At 35.2% G+C, this 22614-nt stretch overlaps 1 protein-coding gene across 1 annotated transcript in view; it reads left to right on the top strand.

Annotated features, from left to right (window-relative positions):
* Nucleotides 1-22614, top strand: part of LOC148941110 (uncharacterized) — a 153987-nt gene that overhangs the window by 66916 nt on the left and 64457 nt on the right. The window contains exons 8-9 of the mRNA XM_089104098.1: nucleotides 4980-5156; nucleotides 11496-11687. Of these exons, the coding sequence (XP_088960224.1) occupies nucleotides 4980-5156; nucleotides 11496-11687 (369 nt within the window). The remainder of the gene's footprint in view (nucleotides 1-4979; nucleotides 5157-11495; nucleotides 11688-22614) is intronic.

The following is a 22614-nucleotide window of genomic DNA, read 5'->3' as shown; positions in this document are numbered from 1 at the left end:
TCTGACTTGCGAAAATTTTATTTGCACGTTTTGACTAAATTAAAGATCTATTCGGCTATTTCTATGTATTTCTGATTTCTTATAAATACTTTCCGCTTGTTTCTTTCTTTTTTGAAAGCTCTGTTCGTGTGTTTATGACTTTTGAAAGTTCTTTTTGTCTGTTTTTCCTCTTAAACTTTCTGTTCGTGTGTTTCTGACTTAAAATGCACATGGCCCACAAGCTACTCTAAATGTGTCTTTTAGCCACCAGGTAAGACTTGAGGTATGACTTTCTTGAGAATTCTCTTCGCATAATTCTGACTCCATGAAAAATCTGTTTGTCTGTGTCCACGTGTTGTTCACGTGTTTTTTAGTTTTTGAAAGCTCTTTTTGCGATGTCGTTAAGAAAAAACCCGTTCCATTGTCTTGAAAAATATAAAATATGGTTGTCTCGAACCACTACGAATAAGTTTAATTCGTTAATGTTTCGTCTTATATGAACTGTGACAATTGACAACTATGACTTAGTGACAATTTTCATTTTAAAAATACATCACGTGAATGTTGTTAAGAAAAAAGCCTTGAAAAAGAGAGAACTGACTAATGTTTTCTCTTACTTGAACTGTCATTACAATAAGCATTAGATAAATGTTGTTAATTGAAATCTTCCCGTTGCCTTAAAAAGGAAAAAATATTTATTAATTTTATGTTGTACGTGAATTGTCATTACAAAAAAAAATTACGTTTATATTGTAAAAAAAAAACCTTCCCATTCCCTTTAAGAAATGACTAAGCTTTTGTCTTACAATAATTGTCATTGCAAAAATACTTCGTGAATGTTGTTAAAAAAAAACCTTTCCATTCTCTTAAAAAAAAATGACAAATGTTTCGTCTTACGTGAATATTCATTACAAAAACATTATGTAAATGTAAGGAAAAAACCACTTGCCATTGCCTTGAAACCGAAAAAAAAGACTGTTGTTTCGTCTTAAGTGAATTTTTATCACAAAAAAAAAACACTAAGTGAATGTTGTTACGGAAAAAGACTTTCTGTTCCTTTAAAAAAGAAAAAAATTGTGTTTCGTTTCACGTGAATTGTCGTTACAAATAAATAATAAACGTGAATGATGTTGAGATAAGGCCTTTTCATTGCAGACAACATTTGAAATTGATCATTTAGATTCAGTCATTTTTCCTAAGTAAAAATATTCCGTAGATAATTTCGGAGACCACACTGCCTTTCCATGACGATAAAATAAAAGTTCAAAATAGGGATAAAATCTTTTTTAATAGACAGTGTATAAAAAATTCACAAAAAAATACCAGATATTTCGGTCACATATACAGTGAGCGTCATCAGTAGTAAAGCTGATGACGGTCACTGTATATGTGACCGAAATATCTGGTATTTTTTGTGAAATTCTATGCACTGTCTATTAAAATGATTTACCCCTATTTTGAACTTTTATTTTATCGCTAACAATATTGCGTATAACTTTTTTGTCTCCACTTGATTCATTTTTTTAAATCGACTCTCACTGCTGATTACAAACTGGCTAACATCCCCAAAAATATTCTTTTAATCCCAGTACCCGCTTAAGGTGATCGCTTATTATTTCAGTAGGGAGAGAGGGAGTGGTGTAAACGAGTGATTACCAACTAAAATTATCTACAGAAAAAATTTCATGATATAGAAACATTTGTCTTTTCAAAAATTGTAGTGCTAGAAAAACATACATTTCACTCTTTTTCACGAGGTGACCCAAGACATCGTCTTGAATATACTGCAAGATTACATTCAGTTCATCTTGTGGACTAGATGTATGGATTATGTTCACCTTTGCCACAAAATATAACTGTTCTTCCTACTTAAATTCGCTCTATTTTATCAAATTTTAGAAATGTTTTTTTATGTTTTCAATACTATATTAGTTTCTTCAAATTACAAAAATCCAATTCAAGAGCACATGGGGTAAGTTAGTCTAGTTAGTATTTGAGTAGGTGTGGTATGTAACATTCTTACCAATTCGGTGACATAAAAATAAGTTATTAATTTGAAATTGTTAGGGAAAGCTTTGGAGAATGCAGGAATAAAACAATAGACCCAAGTGCATGCAAATCGTCAAAATGACGTATTAGCAATATTTTAAGAACAACTGCCGATCTTAAATTTACAGTTTCTGTGCTTCTCCCACTTCTTCTGCTACTATTACTTTTAGTGCTAGTGTTATGGATCTAAATAAAAAAAAATTGTTTGCATCTAGATTGTCAAAATGCCATACGAGCAATGTCTCAGGAGTGGAACAGGGTTTTAAATTGAAACTTTCAGAGAGGTAAGGATGTGAAACTAAATCAAAAGGCATTATATGCTTGCATGGTGTAACATAAGAATATCTGTAATATCTCAGTAACATATGAGGGCATTAATTTGACAGTCAGGGCTACCACTGCTACTGCTACTACTAGTGCTTCCACTTCTACTATTACTGCTATTCCACTAGATCAAAAGAGTTTATTTACTCTACTACTAGATTTTTTACTACTATTATTGCTCTAATCAAATTATTCTTTAAGAGTCTAAATACATCCAAGCTGTTAAAATAGCCCAGAGTAGGAAAGTCTTGGAAACAAATACTTCTTAGGCACATATCTTGGGAACAGAGTAGGATATTACGTTGAACCTTTCAGGGATTCTTTAAGGGTTATAAAAGTAAATTAAAATCACTCTGGTTATCCAGATTGCCAAAAGAGTGTGGACAATATCCCGGTAACGGTTAAGGGTATTACGTTGGAACTTTCAGGGCTTGTTTTTGAGGATGTTGGACTAAATCAAAATAACCTATGTATGCAGGTTGTCAAAGGGGGTATCTGCTATATCTCAGGACCAGCTAAGGGTATTAAATTAAAACTTCAAGGGCATGTTGATAAGGGTTTTGAACTAAATTAGAAGAGCCTATGTGCTTCCAGGTATTGAAAAGGACGTAACTGCAATATTTATGGAATTTCTTGGGCCTTTGAGGTGGAACTTTCAGGGGATGTTGAGTGGATGAACTGAGTCAAAATACTTATTGCCCATGCAATTTGTCCAAATGAATTTTCTTAAGTAGTTTTAAAATGGTTATGGGTTTTGAGGTGATACTATGAGGAAATGCTGAGGTAGACGTTGAATTAAATCAAAAGACACTATTTGCGATGTCTAAGGACATAGCAAATACTGCAACTACTACTTCTAATGCTTGTCCTACTTGAACTCTACCATTACTACTTTTCCTACGACTATTGCTTTTGTTACTCCTAATACTATGGCTATTCATGACTGCGGCTGTTTTTACTTCTGGCTGTAATTTTGACTATTTTTGACTGTGACTTTTGGTTTCCGGATGTGAAGCCTTTAGGACTTTTATTATTGTTTGTTGTATGGAAAAGTTTTACACTGTCGTAAAAATTTTACCCGTTACTAATAGATTTTCGTTTCAACTGTAAATCGAAAGGCAATGTGTCTGCAAAAACACGCAAATTCAGTAACTTATGTAGAAAATTATGCGTTTCAGGTTTATATAATAAACTCCTTCATTTATCAAAAATCACGCCTTTCTTTTCATTTTTTATGGGGGTCGGAGGTTACTTTTAACATCACCCAAAACATGCAATTTTAGTAATTTAATTACGAAATGAAAGATTTTGTGATTTTTATAACAAATGCCTTCCTATTTCATAGATCATTCCTTTTTTTCAATATTCCACATTTCTTCAATCACATTCCACAATGTGACTAGACAAAGCAAATGCAATTAAAGAATCTTCACAAATTTCACTTTTCGTATTTCAATATTTTTTCTTCCAATCTTCCCTTTGATTGAAATTTTTGAAGATGGTAGTAACGGCATAATAGGCTCTGGTCGTGCCGCTAAAAATGAGAAAAAGTGTATTCTACGCGGTAATAATATGAATGTAAAGATTCTGCTAATGCTTTCACCTCCACATATCACATATTCTGTTCTTCCACATCATGTATTCACTCAATACGATCATTTTTATTTTCTTTATAGTTGTTCTTATATTTCTTTCTAGTCTAACTGTATTTAAATTGTAACAACAGTAAATTTCTAGTCAGAAATTGGTCACTATTCACGTCCAGATATCTAACTGACTAACAAATTTGAAACCGAAAACTTTTAAACTCTGATGGTGAATTAGATCCCACTCGAGTCAGGTTAACGAAATTCAAGTCTCTCAAAGCATAATAAGAAACTCAACAACAGGAAATTCCCCGTACATCTACGAAAACATGTACTCTACAAGTTATTGTTCCACGCTTTCTAATCTAGTCAAAAGCACAATACCAGGTATTAACCCCTAAAATCTATTAAATGATATATAATTTTAAAAAATTTAACCCCCTTAAGTCAAAGCGGGGACACGATAGCGGTAAAACCCAGAAACAGGAAACTTGACGAAACTCAAAATACACACCTAGAAACGTAATAATTGTTTTCCCAAGATGAATTTTGATTCCTCTCGATTCAAAATTACAAATTTTGGCTTCCGCAATTCAGCAGAAGAAATTCAGTAACACACCCTTTTTCAAATTTTCAACTTCCTTCAAGTTATTTTCACAATTTAGCAGCAGGAAGACTCTACATTTAAGGAATCTTTAAAAACAAATGTACTGTCTATATTTCAAGAATAACATAATATTTCATATTTTCACTTTTTTTTTTCTTTTTTTTTTAACACCAAAATAGTTCCCTATCTCTTCAATTTTCTCATTTTCTTCCTCCTAACTCTTTGAATTTTCATTTTTTTTTTTTTTTTTTTTTTTTTTTTTTTTTTTTTTATTTTTTTTTATTTTTATTGAACCTTTCGCATTTCAAGAATTATTCAGTTTTAGTGGATTCTGGTCGCCATATACATTTTTTTCATTGGTACACTGATGTTCGCTATAGAATTTAGCTAATAAAGTTTTCGAGCACTCAGTTATTAATCAGTGATATTTATAGGACTACAAGACCCATTCCATGTTGTGGACAGTCCGGCACCGTCAAAATTAGCAACGTATACCAACCGGAGAAAAGAGGCTTCCCTTCCTGACATTCCCCCTACGAGATCATTGATGAGAATCCCCCAAATGGGTATGGGAAATATGCCAAGGTTTGTTGAACCACTCGGCATGAGGGGTAAGTATTAGATATTAACGCTCTTTCATGAAGGTGATATGATATATCCAACTATGAACAATAGATTTGGTTACTTATAACTGTTTTTATTTAATGTTAGTTTGCTGCGTTAGTTTGCTTTAGTTGTAAATCATTTACTTGTGATTGGGGTTTTTCTTATAAAAACTTTGTTATTTACTTTTTTTTATAAATACCTTTTATAAATACGTTAGCATAATATTTTTGGTCGATACAAACCTAAATCTCCATTATCTTTATGTTTAACTGAATAACCTTGTATTTAACGCTGGATTCGAAATTAATCAATAGTAAAAAGCTCTGAACGTTCTGTTTGAGGTGTACAGATGTGATCTTTTTTATCGTTCATTTATTCGCATTCATGTATTGTTGAATTAATTTTTTTAAAAATGTATAAATTTCGAATTTCAAAGAAAAGTAAAGCGCTAGAAAAGTAACGAGCTATAATAAAGGTAAATGATAAAACCCAATAATCATCGCTATCATTTTCATTTGGTTTTGTTTGTTACACTTCGGCTTATCTATCGTCATTATGATATTTGTATCGCCGAACCTTTTTTTTTTTTTTTTTTTTTAAAAAGGTATGGGACACGCGGCAGGCTTTTATATATGGATTTTTACTGTCGCTTGTCTTTTAAACGCAGGTAATTTGAGCCTTTTTTTGATGTCATAATGTCCAAATGGAACTTAAATTGGAAGTGGTGCCTTTGTAAAATTACAATTTTTTTTATTGGACCTTTATTTTGTGTCTCTGCTTGTCTTTGGTCATTATGAAAGACATATCGCTGAACCTTTGCTTCTTTTAATTGTTCAGGTTGTGGGACAAAAACTTCTTTTCCTTCCAACGATTTATCTAGTCCAGGATTTTGATTTTCAAAGGTATGGGATGCATTGACGACCACCTTTGTGTCTTTTAATTGTTCAGGTGAACGGACAAAAACTTCTTCGTTAGCCTTGGCGTGTCTTTTGTCATTATGAAAGACGTATTGCCGAACCTTTTGTTCCTTTTAATTGTTCATGTGTTGGGACAAAAACTTATTTTTCTTCCAACGATTTGAGCCCAACTTATGTTAATTTCTGCTCGTTTTGAGATTGACTGGGATATTTATTGTAATTTCTGTTCGTTTTGGGTTTCATTTATTTATCGATTCTGATTTGTGGTAGTTTCATGCTTGGTAGATTATTTGATTTTATTTTTGCTCATTTTTTGTTTAATGGAGTTCTTTACTTTTCTTTGAAAAACTGATTTTGTGGAAAACGTTTTTTTAATTAATTATATAAATAATTTTTGTGTTGGAAACTTAACAATCTTATTTATGCTATGCATGACATCATATAAGAAAATACTTATATGGTGCCGTATATGATGTCATAAGAAATGATTATATGATGTAATAACATAGTATATGACGTCATTTGAACCAGAATTAAGGCTCTTAACGGTTTTTCTCAGACTTTTGACCTATCTAGATCGTTTTTTTTCTTGCGAGAATATCCAAAGATCCCAATTTTCCAGAAAAATATGGAGCCGCTTTCGAGAAACAGAATAAATACATACACAATCATTACTCACATATAAAGATAGTATATACATATAGTACTTGAAGGCCGGTGGCTTCGCAGCCGGTTTCCGGCACGGCTACGTGGCAGGCTTATATACATTTATTCTTATTGCTGCTTGCCTTCCAACCACAGCAAAGATGAACTTGTTCTTGATGTCTTGGCGTCACCATATGTTTGATGCAACCACTCTGGGAAAAATACCAATTTTCCTTAAAGATGTCACCTATTTAGATCGTTCATTTTCCAGAAATATCAATATGCCACTTTTAAGAAAAAAACAACTATGTTTCTAATTTTGAGGAAATATCTATAAACGCAGTAATGCAAATGGGGGGGTGGTGGTGGTGGTTTACCTTCGATTACTTTTTACACTTAAAAATGGCACTAGAACTTCCAATTTCTGGTGGAATGAATCTCTTCCGAAGTTTTTGCGGCCACTCTTTCCATACGAAGTGGTTTGGTGAAAATAATACAAACACGTAGAACCCACTTTGTTCTAAATTGGTGCGCCCTTTTGACATCTTGTGGCTTGATGGAAAGAAAAGATACATATTGTATACAGCTCACTTTGCTCTTCATGTTTACGCCCTCTTTACAACTTACATCCCCATACTGTGTTTTATTTAGTCGAACCTCCTCCTTAGCATTCCCTGAAAGTTTTACCTGAATGCCTTTACTCTTTGTAGTAGCACTAGCAGTAATAGTAGTAGCCGTTGTATTAGTAGCAGTAGTAGTAGCAATAATATTCACATTGTTTTGTTGTTTTTTTTGCATTGTTCAGCATCCCCGTGAACATGCCTTGAAAGTTTCAACTTAATACTCGAAGCGGTAGGGGAGAACGAGGTTGAACCGGACAAAATTGGGCTATCGCAAATATCTTATTTGTTTCTTGAATGGAAAACAGGAATTTGATGTTCTCTAGATGCCTCTCAGAATAAAGAATGTTTGAAATTTTTTCCACATTTTTCTTCTTCAAATTTCTTCGAAATATGCATTTATACATTTGATTAAAGTTTCCGAACCAACTCCACCTGGCGGTTAGTAAGTTGTCGGCTAGAGAACAGGGAAGATGATGTTCAACCATAAATGAGGAGACAATCCTTGATTCAATGATGACCACCCTTTTATTTTTTAAATCGCCAAAAAAATGCTGATTAAGGGATATAGTGTTAGAAGACGATTCTATACATGTTCGTTCGCTTACTTTGTGGACATCGGTGTGTTTCTACCTTTTAAGGTAATATTCCCCCTATTGGCTCAAAAAGTCCTTTTGTAATGAGTTATTTATGTACTGTTTTTGTTATTCTGCAGCTTTCCGCTCACTAACCAGTCCTTGAAGTCAGGTTCCCTTTCCAATACAGACCCATGTCGTTGATCCAAAACTTCCTCGCAACCTTCTGTTTTTGCGGAACAACTCGTGGAGGGTTCATCATTTGATTCTTTGGTACAATAACGGTTTCAGAAGGGCTGCCTAATGAAAACAGGATGAAGCCGAATCTACAGTAAGAAATAATGTTACTGCAAAGTTACAGAGCGGCTTTGGAAATACAAAAGGCGTAAAGTCGCCTATCAGTCGATTATGATTGAATATATTGATTCCACTAAAATCTTACACGTCCGCCCGATTGCTGTAATTAGAATGCACGTATCCTTATCCCCTTTCGTTCTCAGTATATTTTCAGGTTTATAATCAACTCAAAGCACGATAAAATCACATTTCGACGGGTTTGGAGACCAAAAATTGATAAGTACACGAACTCTTCTACAACCATGAAGATTATCACATAGGGCCCGCCATGAGATGGCCAGAAAGGCACGATTGGAGCTCGAAAGAGATATGAAGCATATTTTTCAAAAGTTTTTTGCTTCTTCTCAATATTTCGGAAAATTTCACCTAACCCTTTAAATAGTTCCCAGTATTTTGGCTCAATCACATCTTGACCCTGTTTTGCCTAAACTGCTGTTCAACGGTTCAAAACGTTTAAATACGACCCTTTCCTGTGGCATGATTTCCTATGGCACTTAAATAGAATATTACGTCTTTATCCACCGCCGATACGATCACATCTGGGGGAATAAACGCGCGTGTGCCATCATCTTTCTCTGGTAAAATAATAAATTTTGTACTTAAAAAGGGTCGATATACAATATTGTTTTCACATGGAAATGCTGCTGATTTAGAATAGATGTCAAATTTCTACCTAGGACTTGGATCCAGAATAAATTGTAATATTTGTACATTATTCTATGTCATTTTTTTTTCTTTCCTTTTTTGTCAATCAATTAGGCTTTAAAGTTTACTGTACATTATAGTTTTGATAAATTTTATGATTAGCTGGCTAATGAAATAACTAAGGGTATATGCCTAGAGAAAAACTTGTTTAGAAGACAAGTCATACTTCATAATATGCAGAATAATTGTAACATATTTTGCATGCAGCCCTGCTATGCTTTACCACCAACCGGTAAAATTCTAAAATTCTTCTAAACATTTTGGAAAATGTCACCTAACGCCTTTTGTATTTTGACAGTCGCTCGGCAGCTTTGTCGTTACAGCCCAATTAACTGAATAATATGCAATAAAGAAAAAAGGTTTTATAATAAATAATTTGTCTAAATTTTGGAAAGGGTGTTCTGGAGGAAATGATTGCTAGACTATATTTGAATACAGCATTGAAGTCTAAATCAAATATTATGTTTATTTCTTAACATTCTCATTATAGTCGTGCATTTAAAATTTTACACAGATTTATGAAAAACTTTCATATACTGTATATTATTCAATATATTCTGTTGTAAAAGTGAAAAGTTGCTGACCAAAAAAGCAAGATAGAATAGCCCAAGACAACCTATTTCTTCCATTCCATTTTACTTTTCACTCTGCTTGTCAGTATGTCTACACCTTTACCATAGCAACGACTGACAATTACTTTTGTTCAGACATAAGTCAGATAATTAAAATATTTGCTCTTATGCATATTTCTTACAAGTTTATATTCCTTGCTATTTCCTCGGTGATCTTATTTCCTCGGTGTCATCTATTATTAGAAGTTGAGAGCAAATATTTTCCGATTTTCTCTTACGGTGAAATTACTCGGTATAAATGTAAGGATAAAAGTCATTTGGCCGCACAAATGCACTGATCAAAAGTGATTTCGCGGTACAATTAATGTCTGTAGTATCATAAGAAAATTATGCGGTATTTCTCTCTAAATTGCAGTATTATAACGCAAAATGCGGTATAAGTGGAAAGCACCTCTGTGCAAAGCATCCCTGGTCTCCAACCTTGTGTAAATAATTATTTGGCCAATAGGAGATAGGGCGATATAAACGCGAATCCTGCATTCGGCCGATCCAATGAACCATATGTTACCCTGAATGTAGGAAATTCGTCAATGTTGACATTCACTGGATAATGTCCCAAATACCTTTTTTTTCTCCTTGGATTTAGTCATTGTCGCCAGTCAACTTTTTCAGTTTAATGCAAGGTTTGATGATGACAGGTTAGGTTATGTTTGGTTGCGCTAGGTTAAGTTAGATTTTAACCCATTTCCAATATTTATAACCAAGTTTAACCTAAGCTAAATTAACTTAACGTAACCTTGCTTTAACTTTTATCATCATATCTTACGTAAGACTCTAAAAGGTGACTCGCAAGACTAGTTGAATCCAAGCAGAAAAAAAGGAATTTCGGAATTAACCAGAATTAACCGGTGAATGTCGACATTAACCAGATTTCGGACATTCACGGTAACATATATAATAATTGAATCACCGGACACCCATGGTCTTCTATAAAGCTGTGAATGTATCGCGTTTTTATTTGTGTAATTATTGTGGTTGTATTAGGCTATGAGTTTTGATTTCGTTTTATTTTACATTTTACTTCTTTCTCTTTTTTTTATATTACACTCCGTTCGTAAATATATTTAAAACAGGTCATAAATAAATTCAATTGACCATGTATCTTGTATGGACCTAACGACTATTCGGGAGGGAGTACATCATCAGATGTTATTACTTTCTCTCCAACTGAGAAGCTCAAAATGTATAGTTTTTTATACTTCTAAATCGATTACCTATCTTGGAATTCTCAGTTTTTGTGAAGTTAGTGCTCTTTTTGGCAATATCGTAGTTTCATGGCAGATACGCCAATTTTCCATGCCACAACCTTTTGCTCAGTTTAAAGATCTAATAGAGTTTCTTACTTCTGCACAAATGAGTCCCTTTGCGATTTTTTGAGACAATTAGTTTATTGCGATAATTTCTGAAAAAAAAATAAGCATACATTAATCTGTAATCTGTCTTGTCAGGAAAAGTTTAAAATTCCGCAGTATTTTATATGGGAACCTCTGCAGTGGGGCTCTCTGATATTTTCATCAGGTCAAGTTACTTGATCCTTTTCTTATAACGTGATGAAATATATTGTGAATATTTCTTTAATAAAGTTGACACAAAGGGCTCTTATAAATGTCTCTTATTATTTTTTATTTATTATTATTCCAATGTCTCTTATTTTTCCCTAAACAGTAAGTGTTTTATACTATTTGCGGAGATATGGCAAATATGGTCAAAATAGCTGAAAAAGGAAAAACGACAGGTCAAAAAAATGTATAGGGATTGAGTGACAGTTTTCGAAGCTTTAAGGAAGATTCCGACTGTACCATAATTTTGTAGTCTATTAGTTGACTAATCTCGGTTTGTAATTAGTTTCAGAAAATTTTTGAGTGCTAAGTTTTAAGTCAGTGGTATTTCTAGGATTACAAGGCTCATTCCCCGGGTTGGGTGGCCGTTACCAGGCCGTTACCATTCCCCGGCCGTTACCAGGTATTAATTGGAGTGGAATGGCTCCCCGTCCACATGTTGCGCCTATGAGACCAATGATGTATGGAAAATATGCAATGGGTATGGGAAATATTTCCCGGCCTGGAGGACCACTGAGCATGGGGGGTGAGTATTAAAACATGAAAGCTGATTATGGAAGTTGATATGGTATCGGCCTACGTAGCTTAAAAAATAGCGTTTTATCACTTCTGATTTTTTGTAATGTTAATTATAAATATCCTATGGTCACTTCACATTACATTCTCCATCTCTGATATAGTTTAACACTATCTTCTGTTTCACTCTATTCTTCTATTGCCAGTATCTGGTCTTTTCCAATCACGGGAATGTGTACTTCCGTCGTTCTAGGCCGGACGTTCTGTTGGATAAAATAGGCTTTGATTATTTGGTTCCACCGTTCCTCAATTGTTTCTGTATATAATAACCTCTTAGGACAAGAGAATAATTTTGTCACAACAACCTCTTTAGGGTGACAGACATTTTGACTAGAAATGTACAAATAACGATGAGAAGAGAGAAGATAATCTTAAAACTTTTACTTTTTTGTCAAAATACTTAACACTCTTCCCAATAATACCTTTTCTTTACTAGCAGGGTTTTTCACATGTCTTTAATTTTGATATGATCACATTGCTTTAGTGTTGGCAAGGAGAAGGTAGCTGGAAAAACCTTAGAATTCCTACTTTTTAGCCAAAAAGTACAAATTTTTAGAATTCCTTTTTTACCCTAAAAAATAGTAAAATCTACCATTGGCCTATACTTATGTCATTTAAATTTCTGTTTGATGGAAGGGGTATCACCATCTCAAGTATATACGTACATCATTTCACAGAGCCTAGTAAACAGCTTTTATTTGTTTTTTTATCTTTGTTGTTTTTAATAAGTTTTTTATTTATTTCAATAGCAGACAACTATTTTTATTTTAAAAATTTTAGTTTTCGAAAAAAATATAGGGATGAAATATCATGTTTCGTCTAGTAAGACCTTTCTACTTCATTATATTTTTCTGTTTTTATCAATTTACGATTCTTATTTTCGAATTTCAATAGCAAAACCCTTTTCCTGTCAAAAATCCACATTTTCATTAAGTATTTCTTTAAGTTTTATTTATTTTTGGCAAAGAGATGCTTAATCTGGTCTTTTTAAATGCATGTATTTATTATGTGTTAACGTATACGTATTTTCTCGAAAACGCCTGAAAAAGCTATCTAGATAGGCCACGACGTTAGGAAAATTCGTTTAGAACCTTAATTTTGGAAAGAAAGCTTTTTTCATGTAATTGACGTCACATTCATGTCTTCATATTACAATTTAAAGAGCTGATTACATCATTTTTTCCCCGAGATATAATTATTTTTATTGTCTTTGACGTGTCCATGGATATTAAATTGAATGAAATGTTGCAAAAAGACAAATGCGGCTAGAAGACAGATCAAAATTACAGTGGAATGAAGGAACGTGTTATTATAGTGTCTTTGAAGGAAAAACAGGAGTGGGAATGGAATTCACGCTAGAACTTCTGAATTCAATTAAAATTGATGATTTGCCACCCTATGGCTTAAAACTAAAGACTAACACGGTAATTATGCTAATGTGTAATTTAAATTTAGATATTTAAGAAAGTACATGTAATGGAACCTGACTGGTTGTTTCTGAACTATATAACAAGGTCATTAAAGTAAATGTATAATTACTCTAGAAAATCTAGAAAAGTAATTTTTTTTTTTTTTTTTTTTTTGTTGTATCTTTGACGTAATGAGAAATTGTTCAAGAGGATGAAAATAAAAACAGCTAAAGCAAAAGGCATGGAAAAATATCTAAGGTAATGATGAACCGAAATGAACCAGAACTAGATCTGTGGTTAGGAGACATGTGACAACAAGCATTACGATGAATCACAGACGAAAATGATGGACAACGAAATCTGCAGTTAGGAGTTTCTTAATTTAATTGACATTACTGATTTGCCGCTCTTAGATTTAAAGCTAAAGAATAACACGATAAATGCTTAAATTAGATATTTATGTATATTTGTAATGCAGTATAGCTGGTTATTATTGAATTTTATAACAGTTTAATTTAAGCAAAAACATAATGGGGAAAAGCTGAAAAACAAGTTTCTTGGGTACATATGACGTCATGCGAATTTATACAAGAGGATTGATGAATCTGAACAACTAAAGCAAAAGTCAAGGGAAAATGTCTGAGACAATGATTAACGAAAATGAAACACAACGATATCTGGTTAGGAGGCAGGGTATGGAATAAGTGACTGTGAGAATTACATTGAATTGTAAAAGAAATCTGCAGTTAAAAGGTATAACAAGATTATAATAGAGTGAAGGAACTGCGGTAATCAGGAAGAAGGAAAGGAATTCACGCAAGGATTTCTTAATTTAATTTAAATTGTTGATTTGCAAGCCTATTACTTAAAAATAAGGAGTAACAGAATAATTATGCTAATACATAGTGTAGATTTAGATAGTTTAGAGGGAATATGCAATAGAATATGCATGGCTGCTACTGTGTAATATAAAAACGTCATTAAAGCAAAAATATAATTACTGAGGAAAAGCTGGAAAAGAAGTTTTTGGTATCTATGACGTCATTCAAAATTTTTCAAGAGAATAAATGAATCTGAACAGCTAAAGCAAAAGGTGTGGAAAAACTTTTTGAGGTAATTCTGAGCCAAAATGAAGCACAACGAGGTTAGGAGACATTCGACAACAAGCATCACAACGAATTAAAAACGAAAATGATAAGCAACGAAATCTGCTGCTAGAAATTTCTTAAATCAAAGGAAATTGCTGATTTGCCACTCTATAACTTAATACTAAAGAACAACACGAAAATGTGTAACTTGCATTTAGATGATTGAGGAGGTGTATGCAATGGAATATGCCTGGTTGCTACTGACTTATATAACAAGGTAATTAAAATAAAAATATAATTTCTGGGGAAAAGAAGTTTTTTGGTATCTATGACGTCATGTGAAATTATACAAGAGGATAAATGAATCTGAGTGGAAGGCATAGAAAAAATGTCTGAGCTACTGGTGAACGAAAATGAAACAATGAAATATATGGTTAGGAGACATGCGACAGCAAGCATAGAAACGCATCACAAATAAAAATGATTTACAACGACATCTACTGTTAATGACAATCGACAGATCACAATCACTTGGACCACATTGAATCGTAAGCGAAATTTTCAAATCACCCCCCACAAGTTAAAAGAGCAGTTGTAACTTCTCTCATTGACCGTGCCCTGAACATTTAATCCGATTCATACATAAAAGCAGAAATAAATTTTATCAGAGGTATTCTTTTTGGTAACGGATACCCCATTCCTTTTGTTAATAATACGATTAACCATAGACTAAAAAGACATTTTCGTAAAATCAACGATATTTCACAATGTGAGGCTCCAGAAAAACCCTCTAATATATTCTATCTTCCGTGCATCCCAAGAATCGCCACAAAAATAAAAAATATTTGCACAAAAAACAATCTGTATTTAGTTTTCACCAATAATTTTAAAATCACAAATTTCTTAAACTCCGGTAAAGATAAAACCCCAGTTACTCGCCAAAGAGGGGTTTATAAAATACCATGCGATTGTGGCAATTACTACGTTGGCAGAACTCATCAGAATCTAGAATAACGGTTACACCAGCATAGAGAAGACATAGACAAAGCGTTAATTGCTAATAGTTCTAATAACTCCTTTGATTCTACTTTAGCTAGACATATAGTTGATAATCCCAGCCACACAATACTTTTTTAAAAATCTTCTCTCATTAGTAGTGATTTGGGGATAAAACAGGTGGTCCGGGACTCAATCGAAATTAAGCTCAAAATAAAAAAAAATATTTCCTTAAATAGGGACTTAGGAGAATATTCACTGAATTCTTTATACTCAAATTTAATTAAAAATGATCTAACAAAATAATTTGTTAAACCAATTGACAATAGTACTGAACCCGTTACAAAAAGGCCTTTAAGACTAGCTGCTAAAAAAGCAAGATTAGCTTTGAAAACTTCCATTTAATAATTTCATTTTATTTTGTTTGAATGAATTCATCCTCTCTCATCATTTTATTTATCAGTCCTGCTTGAACTTCGTTGAAGTAAGGATGCTGGGGCTGTTTTAAAGATTTTAAAAGCATTTTTAGTTTTATTAATGTAAGTTGTTTATATATATTTTTTTTCTTTAATGTTGGGCTGAAGACGGCCCTTGGACATAGGGCCGAAATATTCACCGATTTAAATTGCACTGTCTTGAAAAAATTTCCCTATTGTTTTTAAGTTGTGTTTGTTTGATATGGAAAGGCAGTGTGGTCTTCGTCAATATTTATGTTGTAAGTTATGCCCTGGGGGCATATAAGGTCATTTAGAAAGTGTTGTCGTAAAAGCTTCAAAAAGGGCTCTTTCGACTGGAAATTGAGAGGGCTATTGCCCTTTTTAATAGTCGAAAGTAATCAGAGGGAGAATCGCCCCCCCCTACGCCCATCATTTCTCCAAAATTTCCTGCCATCATTCTGATATGGCCATTTCGTTCAACGTAGTAGAAAGGTCTGGAAATTATATCTTTGAGGATAAGAAAATCCCCCAGCGCTCAGGGCAAGGGTTGTAAGTTATGCCCTGGGGACATATAGGGTTTCTATAGAAAGTGTGGTCCTATAAACTTCAAAAGGTGCCCATTGGATTGGTAATGAGACGCTCTAGTGCCCTTTTTAAGAGTCAAAGTGATCAGAGGGCAGCTACCCTCTCCCCCCTACACACACGTCATATTGTCCCGAAATGCGTCTAATAGAAATGCTGAGATAGCCATTCTATTAAAAAAAAAGTCTAAATATCATAAAACAAGGCTTTTGGAATTGAAACAAACCCCACAGATTGGGGGTAAGGGTTGTAAGTTATTTCCAGGGGGTATTTAAGGTTTATTAAGGAAGAGATGGTTGTTTAACTTTAGAAGAGGCTCAATCTTTCTCCCTGAAAAAGTCTATGTCAATATAAAACGAACAGAAATTAATCAAAAAAACTTTTTTTTAAAAATAAGCTTTTCAAAAAAAGGTAAAGAACTCCATTAAACCAAAAATGAACAAAATAGAATCAAATAATCTACCAAGCATACAAATACCACAAACCAGTATCAATAAATAGATGAAACCTAAAACAAACAGAAATTAAAATAAGTGAAACTCAAAACGAGCAAAAATTAATCTGAGTAGGGTTCCAAACCCTATGCTTTCTAAAAGCCAGAATATAGTTTGTACATTACTGAAAAAATTCTTTTAAATGTTTTCACTTTTATAATTTTAAGAAAACAAAAATTAATTAAGATTTTAAGGAATAAATATCAGCATATGTATATTAAACTGACAATGCACAATTTTTTCAGTAAATTCATTTGAATTAAACTGACAATGCACATTCATTTGTATTTTTTTTTCAGTAAAGTGCAAATTATGTTCTTGCCTTGGGAAGCCACAATAAAAACTTATATGCCCCCAGGGCATAACTTATAGCCCTTGCCCTGAAGACTGTAGGGGGAGTGTCAGTCAAATGTATAATTTCCTGAACTTTAACTGCGTGGAACAAAATGACTATCTCAAAATTTTGATTGGATGCGTTTGGGGAAATAGTGGGCGTGTAAGGGGTGTAAGTTGCCTTCCAATTACTTTCGACTATTAAAAGTGGCACTAGCCACTCCAATTTCGAATCGAATGAGCCCTTTTCGAAGTTTCTACGATACAAAGTGCCCGGGTACTGAGGGCCCTTGCACTGAGGGCTCTGAGGGGGTTATCATCCTAAAAGACCTAATTTCCAGAACTTTTAATTGCGTTGAAAAAAATTGATATCTAAAAATTTTGATTGGATGTGTCTGGAAAAATAATGGGCGTGAGAGGGAGGTTAGTTGCCCTTCAATCACTTTCGACTATTAAAAGGGCACTAGCCCTTTCAATTTTCAATTTTATGAGCCCTTTAGGATTTTTTTACAACATAGTTTTCTATAACAACCTTACATGCTCCCGGGGCATAACTTATAACCCTTGCCCTGAGGGTTGCGGGGGGGGGGGATGGGTTATCATCCTTAAAGACCTAATTTACAAAACTTTCAACTGCGTTGAATAAAATGGCTATCTAAAAATTTTGATTGGATGTTAGTTGCCCTCAAATCACTTTCAACTATTTAAAAGGGCACTAGCCCTTTGAATTTCTAATCAAATGGGCCCTTTTTCAAGTTTCTACGACAAAGATTTCAATAAAAACCTTATATGGCCCCAGGGCATAACTTCTAACCCTTGCCCTGAAGACTGTTGGGGGAGTGTCCAGCTCAAAGGTTTAATTTCCTGAACTTTAAACTGCGTGGAACAAAATGGCAATTTAAAAATTTTGATTGGATATGTTTGGGGAAATGGTGGGCGTGGAAGGGGTGTTAGTTGCCTTCAAATCACTTTTGACTATTAAAAAGGGCACTTGCCGCTTCAATTTCCAATCGAATGAGCCCTTTTTGAAGTTTCTACGACGACGCGTGCTATATAACCTGAATATGCCCCCAGGGCATAACTTACAGCCCGTGCCCTGAGAGCTTTAGGGGAGTGTTCTCCTGAAAAACATAATTTGTATCTGGAAATCCACAACACTGAACAAAATGGCAATCTAAAAATTTTGATAGGATGTGTTTGGTGGGCGAAAAGGTGAAAAGGTGGGCGAGAGAGGGGGGCTAGTTGCCCTCAAATCACTTTCGACTATTAAAAAGGGCACTAGACCTTTGAATTTTAAATCGAATGAGCCCTTTTTCGAGTTTCTACAACAAAGATTTCAATAAAACTTATTTGCCCCTTGGGCATAAATTATAACCCTTGCCCTGAAGACTGTGGGGGGAGTGTCCTGCTCAAAGGTATAATTTCCTGAACTTCAACTGGGTGGAACAAAATGGCTATCTCAAAATTTGATTGGGTGTGTTTGGGGAAATGGTGGGCGCGGAAGGGGTGTTATTTGCCTTCCAATCACTTTTGGCACTAGCCATTTCAATTCCTAATCGAATGAGCCCTTTTTGAAATTTCTACAACAACGCGTTCTATAAAAACTTTATGTGCCCCCAGGGCATAACTAACAACCCTTGTCCTGAGGGCAGTGAGGGGTTTGTCATCCTCAAAGACCTAATTTACAGAACTTAAAACTACGTTGAATAATGTGGCTATCTCAAAATTTTGATAAGGATGTGTTTGGTGGAATGATGGGTGTGGGGGGGGGGGGGGGGCGATGTTCCCATCAATCACTTTAAACTAACGAAAAGGACACTAGCCCTTTGAGTTTCCAGTCGAATGAGCTTCTATTGAAGTCTCTACAACTATACCTTCTTTAAAAACCTTTCCCCAGGGCATAACTTAAAAACCTTGCCCTGAGGGCTGTGGGGGAGTGTCCTCTTCAAAAACATATTTTCTATCTGGAAATCAACTACGCTGAACAAAATGGCTATCACAAAATTTTGATTGGATGTGTTTGGTGGAATGAAGGGCGTGCGGGGGGGGGGGGGGGCTAGTTGCACTCAAATCACTTTCGACTATTAAAAAGGGTACTAGCCCTTTGCATTTCTAATTGAATGAGCCTGTTTTGAAGTTTCTACGACAACGCCTTCTATAAAAACCTTATATGCCCCAAGGGCATAACTTAAAACCCTTGCCCTGAGGGTTGTGGGTGTGTGTCCTCCTCAAAAACATATTTTCTATCTGGTAACCAACTACGCTTAACAAAATGGGTATCTCAAAATTTTGATTGGATGTATTTGGGGGAATGATGGGCGCGGGGGGGGGGGCTAGTTTCCCTCCAATCACTTTTTACTATTAAAAAAGCTACTAGCTCTTTGAATTTCCAATCGAATGAGCCTGTTTTGAAGCTTCTACGAAAACGCCTTCTATAAAAACCTTATATGCCCCCAGGGCATAACTTAAAACCCTTGCCCTGAGGGTTGTGGGTGATTGTCCTCCTCAAAAACATATTTTCTATCTTAAAATCAACTATGCTGAACAAAATGGCTATCTCAAAATTTTGATTGGATGTGTTTGGGGTAATGATGGGCGTTGGGGGGGGGACTAGTTGCCCTCCAATCACTTTCGACTATTAAAAACGGTACAAGCCCTTTGAATTTCCAATCGAATGAGCCTGTTTTGAAGTTACTACGACAACGCCTTCTATAAAAACCTTATATGCCCCCAGGGCATAACTTAAAACCCTTGCCCTGGGAATTGTGGGGGAGTGTCCTCCTCAAAAACATATTTTCTAACCGAAAATCAACTACGCTGAACAAAATGGTTATCTCAAAATTTTGATTGGCTGTGTTTGGGGGAATGATGGGCATGGGGGGATAGTTGCCCTCCAATCACTTTCGACTATTAAAAAGGGCACTATACCTTTGTAGTTCCAATCGAATGACCCTGTTTTGATGTTTTTAAGACAACGCCTATAAAAACCTTGCTTGCCCCCAGGGCAGGGCATAACTTGAAACCCTTTCCCTGAGGGTTGTAGGGGAGTTTCCACCTCACAACCATAGTTCCTATCTAAAAATCAACCGCGCTAAACAAAATGGCAATCTAAAAATTTTGATTGGCTATGTTTGGGGGAATGATGGGCGTGGGGGGAGGGGCTAATTGCCCTCCAATCACTTTCAACTATTAAAAAGGGCACTAGCCACTCGAATTTGCAATCGAGGGAGCCCTTTTCGAACTTTCTACGACGACTCCTTCGATACGAAGTGCCCGGGTATGGAGAAAAAAAAAACACATTGTGCCCACATCGTTCTTTACTTAGGCAGTGGTCGCGCGCTGCCTATGATACTGATTTGTGGTAGTTGTATGCCTGGTAGATTATTTGATTCTTTTTTGTTCATTTTTGGTTTAATTAAGTTCTTTACTTTTTTTTGATTAATTACAATAAATAACCTAGTCAAACTCAAAATGAGCAGAATTTAACATGAGTAGGGCTCAAAATCCTATGCCTTCCCAAGGAAAGAACATAATTTGCACTTTACTGAAGAAAATAAAAATGAATGTGCATTGTCAGTTTAGTATACATATGCTGATATTTATTCTTTAAAATCTTAATAATTTTGTATTTATTAAACTTATAAAAGTCAAAACATTTAAAAAGAAATTTAACCAAAAATTTTTTGGGGAAATGACGGGCGTGGAGGAGGGAGGCTGGTTGCTCTCAAATCACTTTGTCTCTTAAAAAGGGAACTATTACTTCCAATTTCAAATCAAATGATCCCCATCTGAAGTCTATACGGCCGCCCATTCCATACAAACCTTATATGTCCCCAGGTCACAACTTACAGCCCTTGCCCTAGGGCTCTGAGGGTTGGGTCAACCCTGGAGGCATTGTTATATGTTCTTTGGCCTATTTTGGACAAAATTGTTATCTCACAATTACAATCAGATGCGTTGGGTGAAAAATGAGGTAGTTTGGGGGGGGGGCTATTTGACCTCCATTACTTTTGACTCTTAAAAGGGAACTAGAACTCTTAATTCTCAACACAATGAGCCGCCTCTAAAGTTTATACAACCATCCCTTCCATAAAAACCTTAAACACCCCCGGGTCATAACTTACAACCTTTGCCCCCAGAATCTGGTGGTTTGTATCAACCCCAAAATCCTTGTTATATGATCTTTGAACTATTTTGAATAAATTGGCTCTCAATTTTTCTATTGGATGCATTTTGGGAAAACACGACGTGTGGGGGGGTAGCTGCCCTCTGATCACTGTTTTCGAAGTTTCTACGACAACAAAAGGCCATCTTAAAATTTCTATCAGAAGCATTTCGGGAAAGTATGAGGTGTGGGAAGGGGGGTTAACCACCCGCCAATCACTCTGAATCTTAAAAGGGTACTAGAACCTCTGATTACGAATCCAATGAGCCCCCTCCGAAGTATATACGATCACCCTTCCTATATATATCTTATATGCCCAAGGGCATAACTTACAACTCTTGCCCTGAGAGCAGTGGGGAGAGGGGGTTGTCATCCGTAAAGACATAATTTCTGGAGCTTTTAATTACGTTGAACAAAATGGATATCTCAAAATTTTTATTGGATGTGTTTGAGGAAATGGTGGGCGTGTAAGGAGGGGGGGGGTAGTTGTCCTCCAATCCCTTTCAACTATTAAAAGGGGCACTGGTCCTTTGAATTTTGAATCGAATGAGCTATTTTGAAGTTTCTACGACAACAAATGACCATCTCAAAATTTCTATCAGATGCAATTTAGGAAGCTACGATGTGTCAGGGGGGGGGGGTATCTACCCTCCGATCACTCTGAATCTTAAAAAGAGCACCAAAACTGCAATCCAATGTGCCCCCTCCATATTTTATACGATCATCCTTTCCATATATACCTTATATGCCACCTGGGCATAACTTACACCTCTTGCCCTGAGGGAGGGGGGGGGGTTATCATCCTGAAAGACATAATTTCCAGACATTTCAAGGACGTTGAAGAAAATTGTTATTGGATGTGTTTGGTGAACTGGTGGGCGTGTGAGGGAGGTTAGTTGCCCTCCTGTCACTGTCGACTATTAAAAAGGACCCTGGCTCTTTCAGTTTCCAATCAAATGAGCCTTTTTCGAAGTTTCTACGATAACAAATGGTCATCTCGGGGTTTTTATCATATGCGTTTCGGGTACATACGAGGTTGGGGGGGGGGGGAGTGTCCACCCTCTGATCACTTTAAATCATAGGCACCGCAATGGCGCTGCCTAAGTAAAGAACGATGTTGGCACAATGCATTTTTTTTCCGGTTTTTCCATACCAGGGCACTTCGTATCGAAGCAGTTGTCGTAGAAACTTCCAAAAGCGCTCATTCGATTGGAAATTGGAGTGGCTAATGCCCTTTTTAATAGTTGAAAGTGATTGGAGGGCAACTAGCCCCTCCCCCATCCTCCCACGCCCATCATTCCCCCAAATACATTCAATCAAAATTTTGAGATAGCCTTTTGTTCAGCGTAGTTGATATCCAGATAGAAAAGATG

Source organism: Artemia sp. Qi Xiang Cuo, chromosome 18 (assembly GCF_049724085.1).
Source record: "Artemia sp. Qi Xiang Cuo chromosome 18, ASM4972408v1, whole genome shotgun sequence".
Classification (NCBI taxonomy): domain Eukaryota; kingdom Metazoa; phylum Arthropoda; class Branchiopoda; order Anostraca; family Artemiidae; genus Artemia; species Artemia sp. Qi Xiang Cuo.
Note: the sequence above shows the minus strand (reverse complement) of the source record. Positions and strands in the feature narration are given on the sequence as shown.